Raw genomic sequence first — 13,610 nt, forward strand, 5'->3', positions numbered from 1 at the left:
TTCTGCAGCTTAGTCATTCTACTAGTCCTGATGGCTGTGCGATAATCTTGTGCGTAATCCGGAGAGCATGAGTTATGCTGCAATCCCGTTTATTAAAAAAAGGTGTGCTTCTGTCCCATGAATCCAGCATGAACAAGTTAGGTTCACCATGACTGTCTGTCTGCTTGGGGAGTTTGCCACTTTTGCCTGGTGGCAAACTCCCCAAGGCTGGAATGCCTAAAGGTTGCAGGTGGGATTCCATTCCACAACAGGCCTCGCCCCTCCCTTCCTCTGCATGCCCTCCCCAATTAGCTTAAGGGGGTGTCAGGAGAACCTGCAAACTGTATGCTTGGGAGGAGGCATTGAATCCCCTGGCATTGAATCCCCTGCCCAAAATATTTGATTAACATCCTTGTGCCTTAGAGTAGAAATTAATGGGCACGACTAACTTAGATCCATTGATTTCAATGAGCGGGACTAGCCTTGGCTACAATTCCTTTGTTTATATAATCAGGTGATCTGAGAGAACATGTTAATCATGGTCTAATCTCGTGCCATCAGAATCAATATTTCTTATTAATATTTATAAACATTTTAAACTCTATAATATGACAAAATCAATGGGCTGACTTGTATCTAACAAAGCTGTCCCATTAGCACAAGGACTTCTTGTGCTAACAGGAGTTTATCTCCCTCTCCTGAGGGTGGAAGTACTTGCAGAAAGACTTCACTGGATACAACCCTATATGCGGCTGGGTATACACCTGCAAGGGACGTGGGTGGCGCTGTGGGTTAAACCACAGAGCCTAGGGCTTGCCGATCAGAAGGTTGGCGGTTCGAATCCCCGCGACGGGGTGAGCTCCCGTTGCTCGGTCCCTGCTCCTGCCAACCTAGCAGTTTGAAAGCACGTCAAAGTGCAAGTAGATAAATAGGTACCAATCTGGCGGGAAGGTAAACGGCGTTTCCGTGCACTGCTCTGGTTTGCCAGAAGCGGCTTAGTCATGCTGGCCACATGACCCAGAAGCTGTTTGCCGGCTCCCTCCGCCAATAAAGCAAGATGAGCACCGCAACCCCAGAGTTGGCCACAACTGGACCTAATGGTCAGGGGTCCCTTTACCTTTATACACCTGCAGCTTAAATTGCATTGAGCCCCTGCCCTCTTGCCTGTTGCGTTTCAAGTCACACTTGTATTTTGCTATACACACCACATTCTGGGCTACGATTCCATTCCTGCAGGGAAGAGGACCTTGACTAGAAACTTGAGCAGGACCTTGCTGTTGCAAATTATCTTTTGCTTCCCCTCTCCACCACCTGCCTTCCAAAATCTCGCCCCAAGTAGCAGCCCTGATGTTTCCCCCCGCCCCTTGTGGTTCTTGCAGGGTGTGTGTGAAGAGCTAACCTACGATGAAATCAAGGAAAAGTACCCTGAAGAATATGCTCTGCGGGACCAGGACAAATACTACTACCGCTATCCATCAGGAGAGGTAAGCCTGGGGCAGCGAGAAACCGTTTAAAAACCGCGAAAATTCTTTCGGTGGGTTTTTGTGTCAGTCAAGCAGGCCATTAGAACATTACGAATTCAATATTCCATGATAGTTAATGAAGAAATTAGCTGGAAGATAAAAAGAATGAAACAAAAATATTTCGAACATGCCAATAAATCAGGAAAACTGCTTGCGTGGCAGTTGAAAAAAAATGAACAAAGGAACTCCATAAACAAAATTAATATAAATGGGAAGATTACAGATAAGATGAAGGAAAGAAGAGCAGCATTTGTAAAATACTTTTCAGAACTGTATAAGAAAGGAAAAAACCTGTAAAATAGAGGAATATATTAAAAATGGTAAAGGTAAAGGGACCCCTGACCATTAGGTCCAGTCGTGACCGACTCTGGGGTTGCGGCGCTCATCTCGCTTTATTGGCTGAGGGAGCCAGCGTACAGCTTCCGGGTCATGGGGCCAGCATGACTAAGCCGCTTCTGGCGAACCAGAGCAGCGCACAGAAACGCCGTTTACCTCCCCACCGGAGTGGTACCTATTTATCTACTTGCACTTTGATGTGATTTCGAACTGCTAGGTTGGCAGGAGCAGGGACTGAGCAATGGGAGCTCACCCCGTCGCAGGGATTCGAACCGCCGACCTTCTGATTGGCAAGTCCTAGGCTCTGTGGTTTAACCCACAGTGCCACCCGCGTGGTAATCCCTATTAAATGGTAATAATCCCTATTAAAAATTGTAATCTGCCAGAAATAAGAAAAGAACAAATGATGATCTTAAATACTCAAATAACAACTCAAGAAGTGCTAGAGGCAATAAACAAGACAAAAATTGGCAAATCCCTGGGACCAGATGGGTTAACGGCGAGAGTGAACCCTCTTAACATGGCATCATCGCTCCTGGATGATGGAGAACAGGGTTGGGGAAGGTGGCAAACGCATGCCCACAAAGGGGCATTTCGCCTAGGAAGGTGGACTTTCACTAAACAAGGAGCTGTCGGTCGTGCAAGAAAAGAACATCTCAAAGCGCTAAGCCAGCCATGAGCTAACACAGCTCCGCGTTTCTCTTTGGCCGCTTTGCACCCTGGTGGATTTTCAATGCCACTGGGATCTCCTTTGCAGAAATATCCTTTCCTCTGGAGCTTGGCAACGTAGAAAAACAAAACCTCTGCTACTGTGAGCAAAAGCAGAACAACACGGAGCTCTCTTTGGGGAATGAAAGGATGTAATATCTCCACTCTTTGGGCAGCGGGAGGAAATTCTATGTAGTGACATAGGAAGTGGCCCCCTCCTGAGTAAGACCAGTTGTCTTTTGAGCTTGGTATTTCATCTACAGACACAGGTGGCGCTGTGGGTTAAACCACAGAGCCTAGGGCTTGCTGATCAGAAGGTCGGCGGTTTGAATCCCCGTGACGGGGTGAGCTCCTGTTGCTTGGTCCCTGCTCCTGCCAACCCAGCAGTTTGAAAGCACGTCAAAGTGCAAGTAGATAAATGGGTACCACTCCGGCGGGAAGGTAAACAGCATTTCTGTGCACTGCTCTGGTTCACCAGAAGCGGTTTAGTCATGCTGGCCACATGACCTGGAAGCTGTACGCCAGCTCCCTTGACCAATAAAGCCAGATGACTGCCGCAACCCCAGAGTCGTCCACGACTGGACCTAATAGTCAGGGGTCCCTTTACCTATTTCATCTACACTGACTGGCAATGAAGCCCTGTATCAACATACTTCAGTTTTAAGGGTTCAGGGGTTGTCCCACCGCCAGCGCCTCAGTTTTTTTTGTCTTTTTATGTGTGCATCTGCAGTCCTACCAGGATCTCGTTCAGCGCCTGGAGCCCGTTATCATGGAGCTGGAGAGGCAGGAGAACGTCCTCGTCATCTGTCACCAGGCCGTGATGAGATGCCTCTTGGCCTACTTCCTTGACAAGAGTGCAGGTAAGTGGTCTGTAGCTGGGGTGTGCCTCTCTATTAAACGGGTGCAAGGATCGAGGTGTAGTATTTAGCCAGAGAACAGTGCCTGCTGAATATTATGCCCCAAAGTTCCATTGAGACGTTGCATCTGAGTGTGCGCCCAACGCCCGCCAACTGAAAACCGATGCAGCTATTCAGCCAGGATTTGAACCAGGAATGCTGGGTTGTGTCCTGAGTGAATGTGTTGTGCTTACAAGGAGAAATGGTAGCTTAAAAAAAAGAGGGGCAGATGGAATAAAAGAAATGCATAAAACCTATGTGTTCCCATGTGGTGTAGTGGTTAAGAGTGGTAGACTCGTAATCTGGTGAACCGGGTTCGCTTCCCCGCTCCTCCACATGCAGCTGCTGGGTGACCTTGGGCTAGTCACACTTCTGTGAAGTCTCTCAGCCTCACTCACCTCACAGAGTGTTTGTTGTGGGGGAGGAAGGGAAAGGAGATTGTTAGCCGCTTTGAGACTCCTTCAGGTAGTGATTAAGGGATATCAGACCCAAACTCCTCCTCCTCCTCTTCTTCCATTTGCAATGCTGCATAAAACAGACTTTTGTGCCTGGCTGATAACCTCCCTTCTCTGCTTTTCTTCCAGCGGAAATGCCTTACTTGAAATGTCCTCTCCACACAGTGCTAAAGCTGACCCCTGTGGCATATGGTGAGTATCTCTTTCTCTCGAAAGGTTTTGCACAGAGAGCATGATGTGCCTGGGTTGCTTGCCTTGGTCCATGCGCTGTGACGAAGCTTTGAGAAGCCCCATCTTTGATGTGGAAAGAAATGGTTGTTACTTCCGTTGTTACTAGAGATGACTGCAGAAGATGCTGTGGCCTTCGATGGGAGATCAGAGGGGTTTTAAGGTTATCTGTGGAGGGGATTAGGTAAAGGTAAAGGTACCCCTGACCACTAGGTCCAGTCGCGGACGACTCTGGGGTTGTGTCGCTCATCTCGCTCTACAGGCCGAGGAGCCAGCGTTTGTCCATAGACAGTGTTTCTGGGTCATGTGGCCAGCATGGCTAAGCCGCTTCTGGTGAACCAGAGCAGTTCATGGAAACGCCCTTTACCTTCCCACCGGAGTGGTACCTATTTATCTACTTGCACTTTGACGTGCTTTAAAACTGCTAGGTTGGTAGGAGCAGGGACCGAGCAATGGGAGCTCACCCCATCGCAGGGATTCGAACCGCCAACCTTTCAATTGGCAAGCCCAAGCACCACAGTGGTTTAACCCACAGCGCCACATGCATCCCATATTTGCCAATGACCAAATGGCCAGGATTTTTCCATTCTTTGCATCTGCTGCAGTGTATTCACTGGGTCATCCCTGTGGTCTGCTGTTAGCACCAGCAGACCCGTTCCGACTTAACCTTTTCCTCTTCCGCTCTTGCCAGTGTGTTGTGTGTGTGTGTCATGGTTGCACTGAAGACAGCACGATATGCTTTTCTTGGGAATATTGGCTTTCATTTAAAACACAAGTTTCTAGCCCTCCTGGTGTGGCCAAAACATGCACAAGAAAATTGTGTAGACAGCTCACGGTGAAATATCAAAAGCTGGAGAGGCAGCTGAGAAATATTTTCAGTGGCTAGAAGAGGGTGGGCATTCCACTGCCCTAAACTAATACCCCTACTTAGAATAAATAAACTTGAAGTGTTAAGAGTCGCAGGATAAAGTCACGCAAGATAAGAAAGCTCACACTCTTTGCTTTGTTTGCACAATCTATATGCAAGAGCCCCGAACTCTGCTTTTCTTTTGCAGAATGTAGGCAACAGAGGTGGACTTTGATGTACATATTTAGCACAGTATCCAGCCAATTTTTTTTTTTACCCTGCAGTGTTTCGTTAGAACAGAGGGCCTAGGCCAGGAAGGTTGGCCTGTGCTTCATTCAAATGAATTTCCACCCTTTCTCCCCTGCCAAAGTCATGAACAACATTCCTTACCTTGACTGCAGCGCAGATGGCTGTGTCAGGCAATGCTTGAGATGTCAGTGCTTAAAATGTGATTCTTGGGGATGTCACCTGATCAACACCCCCCCCCCCCAAATCTTAGCTGATTTTAATTGTATACGTCTTAACTGAATGATCGATTGCTTAAATTTGTCCATGTTTGCACTGTGGATGAAAATGAAAGCATAATGCATGCTCTGTTTATTCCACAGGGAACCATCTCAATTGGCATCAATCCTTTGAATGTATGTGTTTGAAGGGAGACTGTGTCTCTCTCTTGTGGCGTTTTCCAGCTGCAGATTTCTAAGCACTTGCATCAAAGAATAATTTACTTTTTAAAGAAATACAGAATCAATTGAGGCGCTCTATGTTGATTTTGATTGAATCAAATATTTGCTAAATAATTGCATGCCCCGTAACTGACCGTGTCCTGTATATCTCCTCTCTCTGCCCTTCCCCTCCCAACCTTTTCTCTCCCTTCGCTTCCACAAGGCTGCAGAGTTGAATCCATCTGCTTGAATGTCGAGGCTGTGAACACCCACCGGGACGGACCAGAGGTGAGGGGCTTCTGGCCGCCCCTTGGGGGCCCCTCTTCCTCCCCCTGTGTAGTTGGAAAGGAGTTGGGTAGACACCTGTGTTGTAGGAAACCGCTCAAAGATGGACCCCCTCTTTTTGTAAGCAATATTTATTCCTGACCGGTTTTTGGTGGATTGGTGGTGGGATCAGGGAGTAATTCGTAGCACCATTTAGACAGCTCCTTCTGTGTGTTCGAACTGGACTTGGTGACCCTCGTTGTCCCTTCTGACTCTACAATTCTACAATTATATATGCAGGTTTTGGTGTCCTCGGGTGTCTTCCCGTGTAAAAGTTGGGGTGTCTAGGCGACGTTTCGACGAGGTCTCACTCGTCATCTTCAGGCTGGTGCTTTCGGCTTCTTGTTACTGGAACAGAGCAGGATCTCAGTGTTTGAGTTCCTATAAATACTGTAGAGGGGGTGTGGTGTATAGCCTCCAATGTTCTGGGCAGAGAGGAAGTTCCCAGGCTAGTGTGCCTTTTCTTCTTTTGTTCCTTAATTACTTGAGAGATATCTTGAGTGATTTCTTGAGTGATATCCTGAGTACCACTTAGGTGGGTCATTAGGTGTGGATTAGTTGTTAAAGTCTTTGTGTCTTGACCTCTTGAACTTTGTGAAGAGTTTTCCTGAGAAGATGGCTGTACTGTACTTAGTTGTGCTCTGGCTTGGCTTCGTGTATAGGGGCGAGCTGTGGTTTTGTGGCTTGTGTCAGCCAGATCTGTGTAGGGATTGCAGGGGGGTGCAGCATCCGGAGGTGCCACCATGGATGGTGAAGAAAAGAAGAAAAGGCACACTAAGAAAAAGAAGAAAAGGCACACTAGCCTGGGAACTTCCTCTCTGCCCAGAACATTGGAGGCTATACACCACACCCCCTCTACAGTATTTATAGGAACTCAAACACTGAGATCCTGCTCTGTTCCAGTAACAAGAAGCCGAAAGCACCAGCCTGAAGATGACGAGTGAGACCTCGTCGAAACGTCGCCTAGACACCCCAACTTTTACACGGGAAGACACCCGAGGACACCAAAACCTGCATTCCTGTACCCGTGAAAATCTACGAAAGCATATATATATATATATATATATATATATATATACCTATGGTTGCTCCTTATATGGCTACATCTGTTTGTCCCAAACTTTCAAAAGCTAGCTAAGGCCTCTTTATATTCTCCTAAGTGTTTAAGGAGGTTTGAAGGAAATGTCTGGCCCGTTGCTACTGGTGTATGTTTGAAGATTTTTGCCACCGTTGTTTGGGTTCTTTTTCTTTAAAGTTATGTAACTAGCCAAGGACACTCAGACTGCAAATGAGGCAGAATCGAATGCGTAAATGCCAGGTTGCAGCAAAACTCTTTGCGGATGCGATTAGGATCACAAGCGCTGCCAAACGGTTCTTCTGTGGCTTTTCCCAATTGTTCCTCTGTAATTTGTAAGCTGGATCAGTGGCGTTGGTGTGGATTCTCCCAAGCGGCAGATTCCCCCAAGGCACCTAGCTGCTCTTTTCATTGCACAAAGTGCTCATCTCTTACTTTCTTCGAAAGACCTAGTGCAGGGAGAGAGATAGAGACTTCTCAAGCCCGAATCCGGAAATTTTGAATATTTCATTCTTGTGCCCAACGTTACTTCTTTAGAACAGAGGTGGGAAACCTAAGGTTCAGGGGGCCAAATATGGCCATTGACCCCCCCAATACACTGCAGCTGGCCCTCAGCTTCCCAGGACATGGCCCCTCGCCCAAGGCTATGCCCCTCTGCAGTGCTGCTTCGCAGTTGAGAAACCTCACACCCAGGGTCCAAAATGCAGCCTTCCAAGCCTTGGGGACTTTCTCAGTCTTCTCTCCCTCCTTGAGCCTTTTTGCAATGCTCAAAGGATTTTCTTGAACTCTGGTTTAGCTTAGCCTACCGTAAAGGTAAAGGGACCCCTGACCATTAGGTCCAGTTGTGGCCAACTCTGGGGTTGCAGCGCTCATCTCGCTTTACTGGCCGAGGGAGCCGGCGTACAGCTTCCGGGTCATGTGGCCAACATGACTAAGCCGTGTCTGGCAAACCAGAGCAGTGCACGGAAACGCCCTTTACCTTCCCGCCGGAGTGGTACCTATTTATCTGCTTGCACTTTGATGTGCTTTCGAACTGCTAGGTTGGCAGGAGCTGGGATGAGCGACGGGAGCTCACCCCGTCGTGGGGATTCGAACCGCCAACCTTCTGATCGGCAAGCCCTAGGCTCTGTGGTTTAACCCACAGTGTGACCATATAGAGGCCAAATTAACAGTTTTGTCTCAGACTCAGATAATCACTAATACATGTGACTCGTAAAACAAGACCTTAGAGGGGAGCACGGCCCTCACCCTGCAAACGTTTTCCCACCCTTGCTTTAGAAGTACGTCGGGTCTAGATTAGCGTGCCTGAGTGCCAAGGGACCTCGAAGGAACCCCAGCAATAATAACAACTCCTTCTTTAATGAGATTTCCTGGTCTTCGCTTCTCCCTTTTTTTTTTTTTTTTTTTTTGGTGCGTTTCGTCAGACCAATTAACCCATCATGTGTGTTTGGTTGGTTTATATTTATTTCCCCCGCTGCTTTTCTCCCCCACCTGACCCCCGTAACTTTTCACCTCCTTCCTCACTTTATTTTCTCGTTTTTTTATCTTTGTCTCGCTTTTAATTTAGGATGCAAAGAAGGGACCTAACACCCTCATGAGGCGCAATAGCGTCACCCCTCTAGCGAGCCCAGAGCCCACCAAAAAGCCTCGCATCAACAGCTTTGAGGAGCATGTGGCTGATTCTGCTTCTGCTGCCCTGCCCATCTGTATGCCCCAGGAGGTGCCCGCCCAGATGCCCGGACAAGTTGGTCACATTCTTTTGTTGGTGTTTTGTCATGTGCCTGCCTGCTTGTGGTGGCGGTTGTGTGTTGTGGTCATTGTATTTCCATGCCTAAGTATCTCCCCGCTGCTTTAAATCATGGGAGGATGTTCTGTCGTGTCGCTTATCCATTTTTTAAACGCGGTGCTATCAAATCACAGTTGGCATCATCTGTTTACTTTTGCTTTCCTTGCCTTCGCTTTTCCCTCCTCCTAAAGCACCTTTAGAAATAATTTATAATGCTTTGGGTTGGTGTAGTTCGGTTTTTTGAGAACCTGCAATATAAGCCAGGCTGGGCCTTCACTTGCCTTGTGAACTTGCTTAGGTAGAAGTATTTGCCTGGTGTTTGGTGTGGATTATAGAAACTTGGCCTTCAAACCTTTGCAGCAACACACTTTTTTAGGATTTGTGTTAAGCTTGCCTTTCCTCTCCAAGCCTTCCTTGATTCCTATCATTCCATGTTTTTTTAACTTGACTAGGATGTTACTTTGTCCTGCTACCTTGCAGGAGATCTTTCGGGAGAAGAAAATATTTAAGGTGTCAACCAGGGGTTAGCAAACTTTTTCAGGAGGGGGCGGCCGGTCCACTGTCCCTCAGACCTTGTGTGGGGCCGAACTATATTTTTTGGGGGGGGTGGGAAATGAACGAATTCCTATGCCCCACAAATAACCCGGAGATGCATTTTAAATAAAATGCTGATTCCCAGACAGCCCGTGGGCCGGATTTAGAAGGCGATTGGGCCAGATCTGGCCCCCGGGCCTTAGTTTGCCTACCCATGGTGTAAACCCTACACAGTTCTGAAGCGGAGTCCCTAGGTTGGTTGGATGGCACCATGTATGCCTCCTTCCAGCAACTCATGCAGCCAAGCTGGTGCCAAACATCTTGCTCTTGTCGCCTGGGCAGCCCAGGACCTCCAGACACACTGCCCAGGCTTGCACCCCAGGGAGGTCACTTAGGTGGGTGCCAACAAGCCAGTTTGTCTTCTCTGCAGAGGCACACTCCATTGTCTCAATGTGTTCGCATTTGCTGGTGTTGCTCAGCTGAAAGTTGTTTCCAAAGGTTGCAGCAAACTTTCATAGATTAGTCTTGCTCAACACCTTTTTAAAAGGATGAATGACCACTTCCCATTGCAGCTAAATGTCTGCCTAATTTGAAAGCCAAAAGCCCATCAGCTCTCCCAGTTAGCAGGAAATGGGACTTCTTGAAAAATGCCTGGAGGCAGCTTCTGTATGCTAGCAGACAAAAGGGGGCTCCCTGCTAAATTGCTGCCCTACTCCTCCTTTCCCTTGTGTGACCCAAATATTGAAATTGTGGAGGCTCTTTGCTGAAATGTGTTTTGCATGAATGGAAGTGGCTTGTTTGTTGACTTTATGGCTTTATGTCTCTTTGTCTGCTATCTCGCAACAATCGAATCCTTTATCTTGAATTTCCTGTTGTTATTCTGCTTTCCATACCAAGACTGATTTCTCTTCCATCTCCCTCTCCTTCCCCCTTTTCTTTCTTTTTACAGCCTTTACTGGGGAAGGCATGCCTGTAAGTATCTTGCAGGCTCGCCTTTTCTTTCTCGCCAGCAGGCTGGCTTTATTTCCCCTTTGTTACCACTAATCTGCATGCTTAGCTTTCCAAACTCAGTTTGCACCTTTCCCCCCTTAGAATCCTTGAGAGATGTTTCCCCTTCTTGCCTTTGGTAGGAACATAGGAAGCAGCCTTCATTCAAAGTCAGACCATTGATCTATTTAGATCTCTACTGTCAGTGCCCACAGATCACCAAAGTGGCGCCCCTTGGAGTCTTCCCCAATTGCCCACAAGACCCTTGAATCCCTGCCCACTCACTTTACCAGTGTTTTGACCTTTTAATCCATGTGGTTTTTGTTTTCTCTGGGCCCACACTTTCAGAATAAAAATCGGCTCATGCCACACCCGATTTTTCATTGGTAAGAAATCCATCGGAAAACAGAAAGAAAAGAACTCCCAGCAGTGCTTGATTTATAACACAGAACACAACTGCTTTACAATAAGATCACGGGGCATCCAGAAAGTATAAAACAAATATTTATTCTTAAAATAAGAACATGTATCATCCTCAAAATAGAATTATAAGCGAGCCTCTTGCATATGTACTTTAAGGATGTATGCACACTCAGTGAGAGGTGGTGTGAGCTTGTTTTTGCTGGGTAATAACTCATTTAGTTCAGGTCTAATTTGAGAAACTCACACTTCCTCATCAATACAACGAAGCCTTTTCTCTCTCGGATACCTTGCATGTTTGTCAGAGTTGAAAATCACTGTTCACAACAATACGTTGTGGAGAACTGTAGAAGAATAGCTCATGCTCTTGCTCTCGTTTTGAAAAGATATCCGTAACCTGCAAAATAATATTTTTTTAATACTATACTACGCTACACTGAAATGTTTAAGTGTTTCTTTGCCCTTGAATCTTCCTGCCACGCCAATGTGGCATGCCACATTAGAGAGCCACTATTTAAATCCCTTGAAAAGTGCCAATTGTTGAAGGAGAAAATTGGGAGAAGAGATACTCTTTCCCACTTCCTTTTCCAGGCTCTGATTGATTCCACTGAAGTGACCCAAGAGGACAGCGCGAATGGTGCTTGCTAAGAAACACAAACAGGGTCCATGGGCCGAAAAATAGCTTTGCAATCTCTAGTCTACAGTGAGTGGCAGTGGCTACCAAGATTTCAGAGCTTTTTCTGCCCCTACCTGGAGTTACCTGGGCCTTTCTGCATGCAAAACAGATTCTCTTACCACTGAGTTACCCTTCCAGTTTGTGGGAGCTTTTAACACTTAATTTATCAGAGCATCTTTTCAGTCGCTACAAAAACCCCTTTCTTGCACTTGGGAGAGAAACCGGGGGGCTACATGTCTTATTCCCCTTACTAGCGGACTAGTTTTCTGAGTAAAGGGCTAGCAGTGTTTCTCAAGTTTGCATCCCCGGCTGCTGTTGGACTACAACTCCCATCGTCCTTAGCTAGCAGGGCTGGTAGTCTGGGACGATGGGAGTTGTAGTCCCATCAGCAGCTGGGGACCCGAGTTTGAGAAATGCTGATTTATTGTATCTGTCAATGGGATTTAAGTGCACCACTTTTTAAAATATATAAAAATTACAGCTCAAGCTTTGTTCTAATCCAGCAGCACTTGAGGGAGTAGGCAGTTGGTGGGAGAGCAATACTTTTGCAGTTTGTGGAGCCGATAGTGCAGAGTTGGGGCATGTTGCTTGGCATGGCGAGGGCTCTGGTCTCGGTGTGCACCTCTCCATCTGGCCTGACCGTTGACCATGCCGGCTGGGGTGTTGGATGGGAGTTGTAGAATAAAAGAATCTCTGCCAAAGGCTCCCGGACAGCTGCTGCCAATCAGAGCAGTCGGCAGGAAGCCAGATAAGGTAATGGTAAAGGGACCCCTGACCATTAGGTCCAGTCGTGGCTGACTCTGGGGTTGCGGCGCTCATCTCGCTTTATTGGCCAAGGGAGCCGGCATACAGCTTCCGGGTCATGTGACCAGCATGACTAAGCTGCTTCTGGCAAACCAGAGCAGTGCAAGGAAACGCCATTTACCTTCCCGCCAGAGCGGTACCTATTTATCTACTTGCACTTTGACGCGCTTTCGAACTGCTAAGTTGGCAGGAGCAGGGACTGAGCAACGGGAGCTCACCCCGTCGCGGGGATTCGAACCACCAACCTTCTGATCGGCAAGTCCTAGGCTCTGTGGTTTAACCCACAGCGCCACCCACGTCCCATGAAGCCACATAGACCAATGCAAAGGGCAGCTGCATAAGATTTCATGCGGACGAGCCCTTCTCCCTCCTGCAACTTTTTAGAACTGCTGAAAGATCACATCCACACGTCATGTTTGAAGCACGTGGCTTTTCCTCCTCCCGGGTCCTGGAAACTAGTTGGTTAAGGGTGCTGGGATTTGTAGTTCTGCAAGGGGATAAACTACAGTTCCCAGTATTATTTTTGGGGGCAGCCATGTGCTTTTAATTTGTGGTGTGAAAATGAAGGAAGATACGACATCCCTTGAACAAATTCCTATCAGATAACAGTGCAAGCCTCTCTCCTTCACCCCCTTTCTCTGTCTCTTTTTCCCCCCTTTTCACGCTGAAAGACGGCCCATTTGTCACTTATTCAAACTTTTCACTTTGCTAATATTTCCCAGGTAAAATGGCTTGGTGCTCTGCGTGCTTGTGCTTTACCCCAGCTTGACTGTACCTTGTTGGAATAACAGCTGCTCAAGGCTATTTTTGTTCAGTTTGGGGTTTTTTTTTGAGGGGTGGGCAGAGAGGGGGTACATCTTTGTCCTGTGCCTGCTCAGCTTCCTGGAAACTGGTTCTGCTTTTGTTTGTGTGTGTGTTTCTGCAGTGAATGGGCTTGTTGACATAAGTGGTGGTGGTTGAGGTCCCTTTTAAACTGTCTGCTTCCTCTTTTCCTGTAATGTTTCCATTTTTAGAATGCCCTGAGATCCTTTTGCACTGTTTGCTTAATAATAATAATAATAATAATAATAATAATAATAATAATAATAATAATTTTATTATTTGTACCCCACCCATCTGACTGGGTTGCCGCAGCCCCTCTGCAACTCTGCCCCAGCAAAATATAAAAACCTAGTAAAAAAGAAAACACGTTAAAAACTTCCCTATACTAGTCCAGAGGGACGCAGGTGGCGCTGTGGGTTAAACCACAGAGCCTAGGACTTGCTGATCAGAAGGTTGGCGGTTCTAATCCCCGCGACGGGGTGAGCTCCCGTTGTTCGGTCCCTGCTCCTGCCAACCTAGCAGTTCGAAAGCACATCGAAGTGCAA

General features: G+C 47.2%; 1 protein-coding gene and 1 long non-coding RNA gene across 15 annotated transcripts in view; one reads left to right on the plus strand and one right to left on the minus strand.

The window, feature by feature from the left end:
* Positions 1-13,610, minus strand: part of LOC309352028 — a 215,669-nt gene that overhangs the window by 81,860 nt on the left and 120,199 nt on the right. The window contains exon 1 of one of the 7 annotated variants that reach the window (XR_014161022.1): positions 2,973-3,084. The exons of 4 other annotated variants lie outside the window; for them this stretch is intronic. This is a non-coding gene — a long non-coding RNA (uncharacterized lncRNA). Of the gene's footprint in view, positions 1-869; positions 1,066-2,926; positions 3,085-13,610 lie in introns of those variants that run through there. 2 more of the 7 variants (XR_014161023.1, XR_014161024.1) reach the window with 2 other exon arrangements.
* The window catches only part of PFKFB3 (6-phosphofructo-2-kinase/fructose-2,6-biphosphatase 3), a 77,071-nt gene that overhangs the window by 59,811 nt on the left and 3,650 nt on the right, over positions 1-13,610 (plus strand). For 4 of the 8 annotated variants that reach the window (XM_081879898.1, XM_081879892.1, XM_081879896.1 and 1 more), the window contains 6 exons: positions 1,359-1,463; positions 3,277-3,406; positions 4,027-4,089; positions 5,861-6,042; positions 8,604-8,780; positions 10,306-10,328. In XM_081879898.1, the coding sequence (XP_081736024.1) occupies positions 1,359-1,463; positions 3,277-3,406; positions 4,027-4,089; positions 5,861-6,042; positions 8,604-8,780; positions 10,306-10,328 (680 nt within the window). The remainder of the gene's footprint in view (positions 1-1,358; positions 1,464-3,276; positions 3,407-4,026; positions 4,090-5,860; positions 6,043-8,603; positions 8,781-10,305; positions 10,329-13,610) is intronic. The other 4 variants (XM_081879894.1, XM_081879893.1, XM_081879895.1 and 1 more) reach the window with 4 other exon arrangements.

This window comes from Podarcis erhardii, assembly GCF_964252035.2.
Source record: "Podarcis erhardii genome assembly, chromosome: 10".
NCBI classification, from domain to species: domain Eukaryota; kingdom Metazoa; phylum Chordata; class Lepidosauria; order Squamata; family Lacertidae; genus Podarcis; species Podarcis erhardii.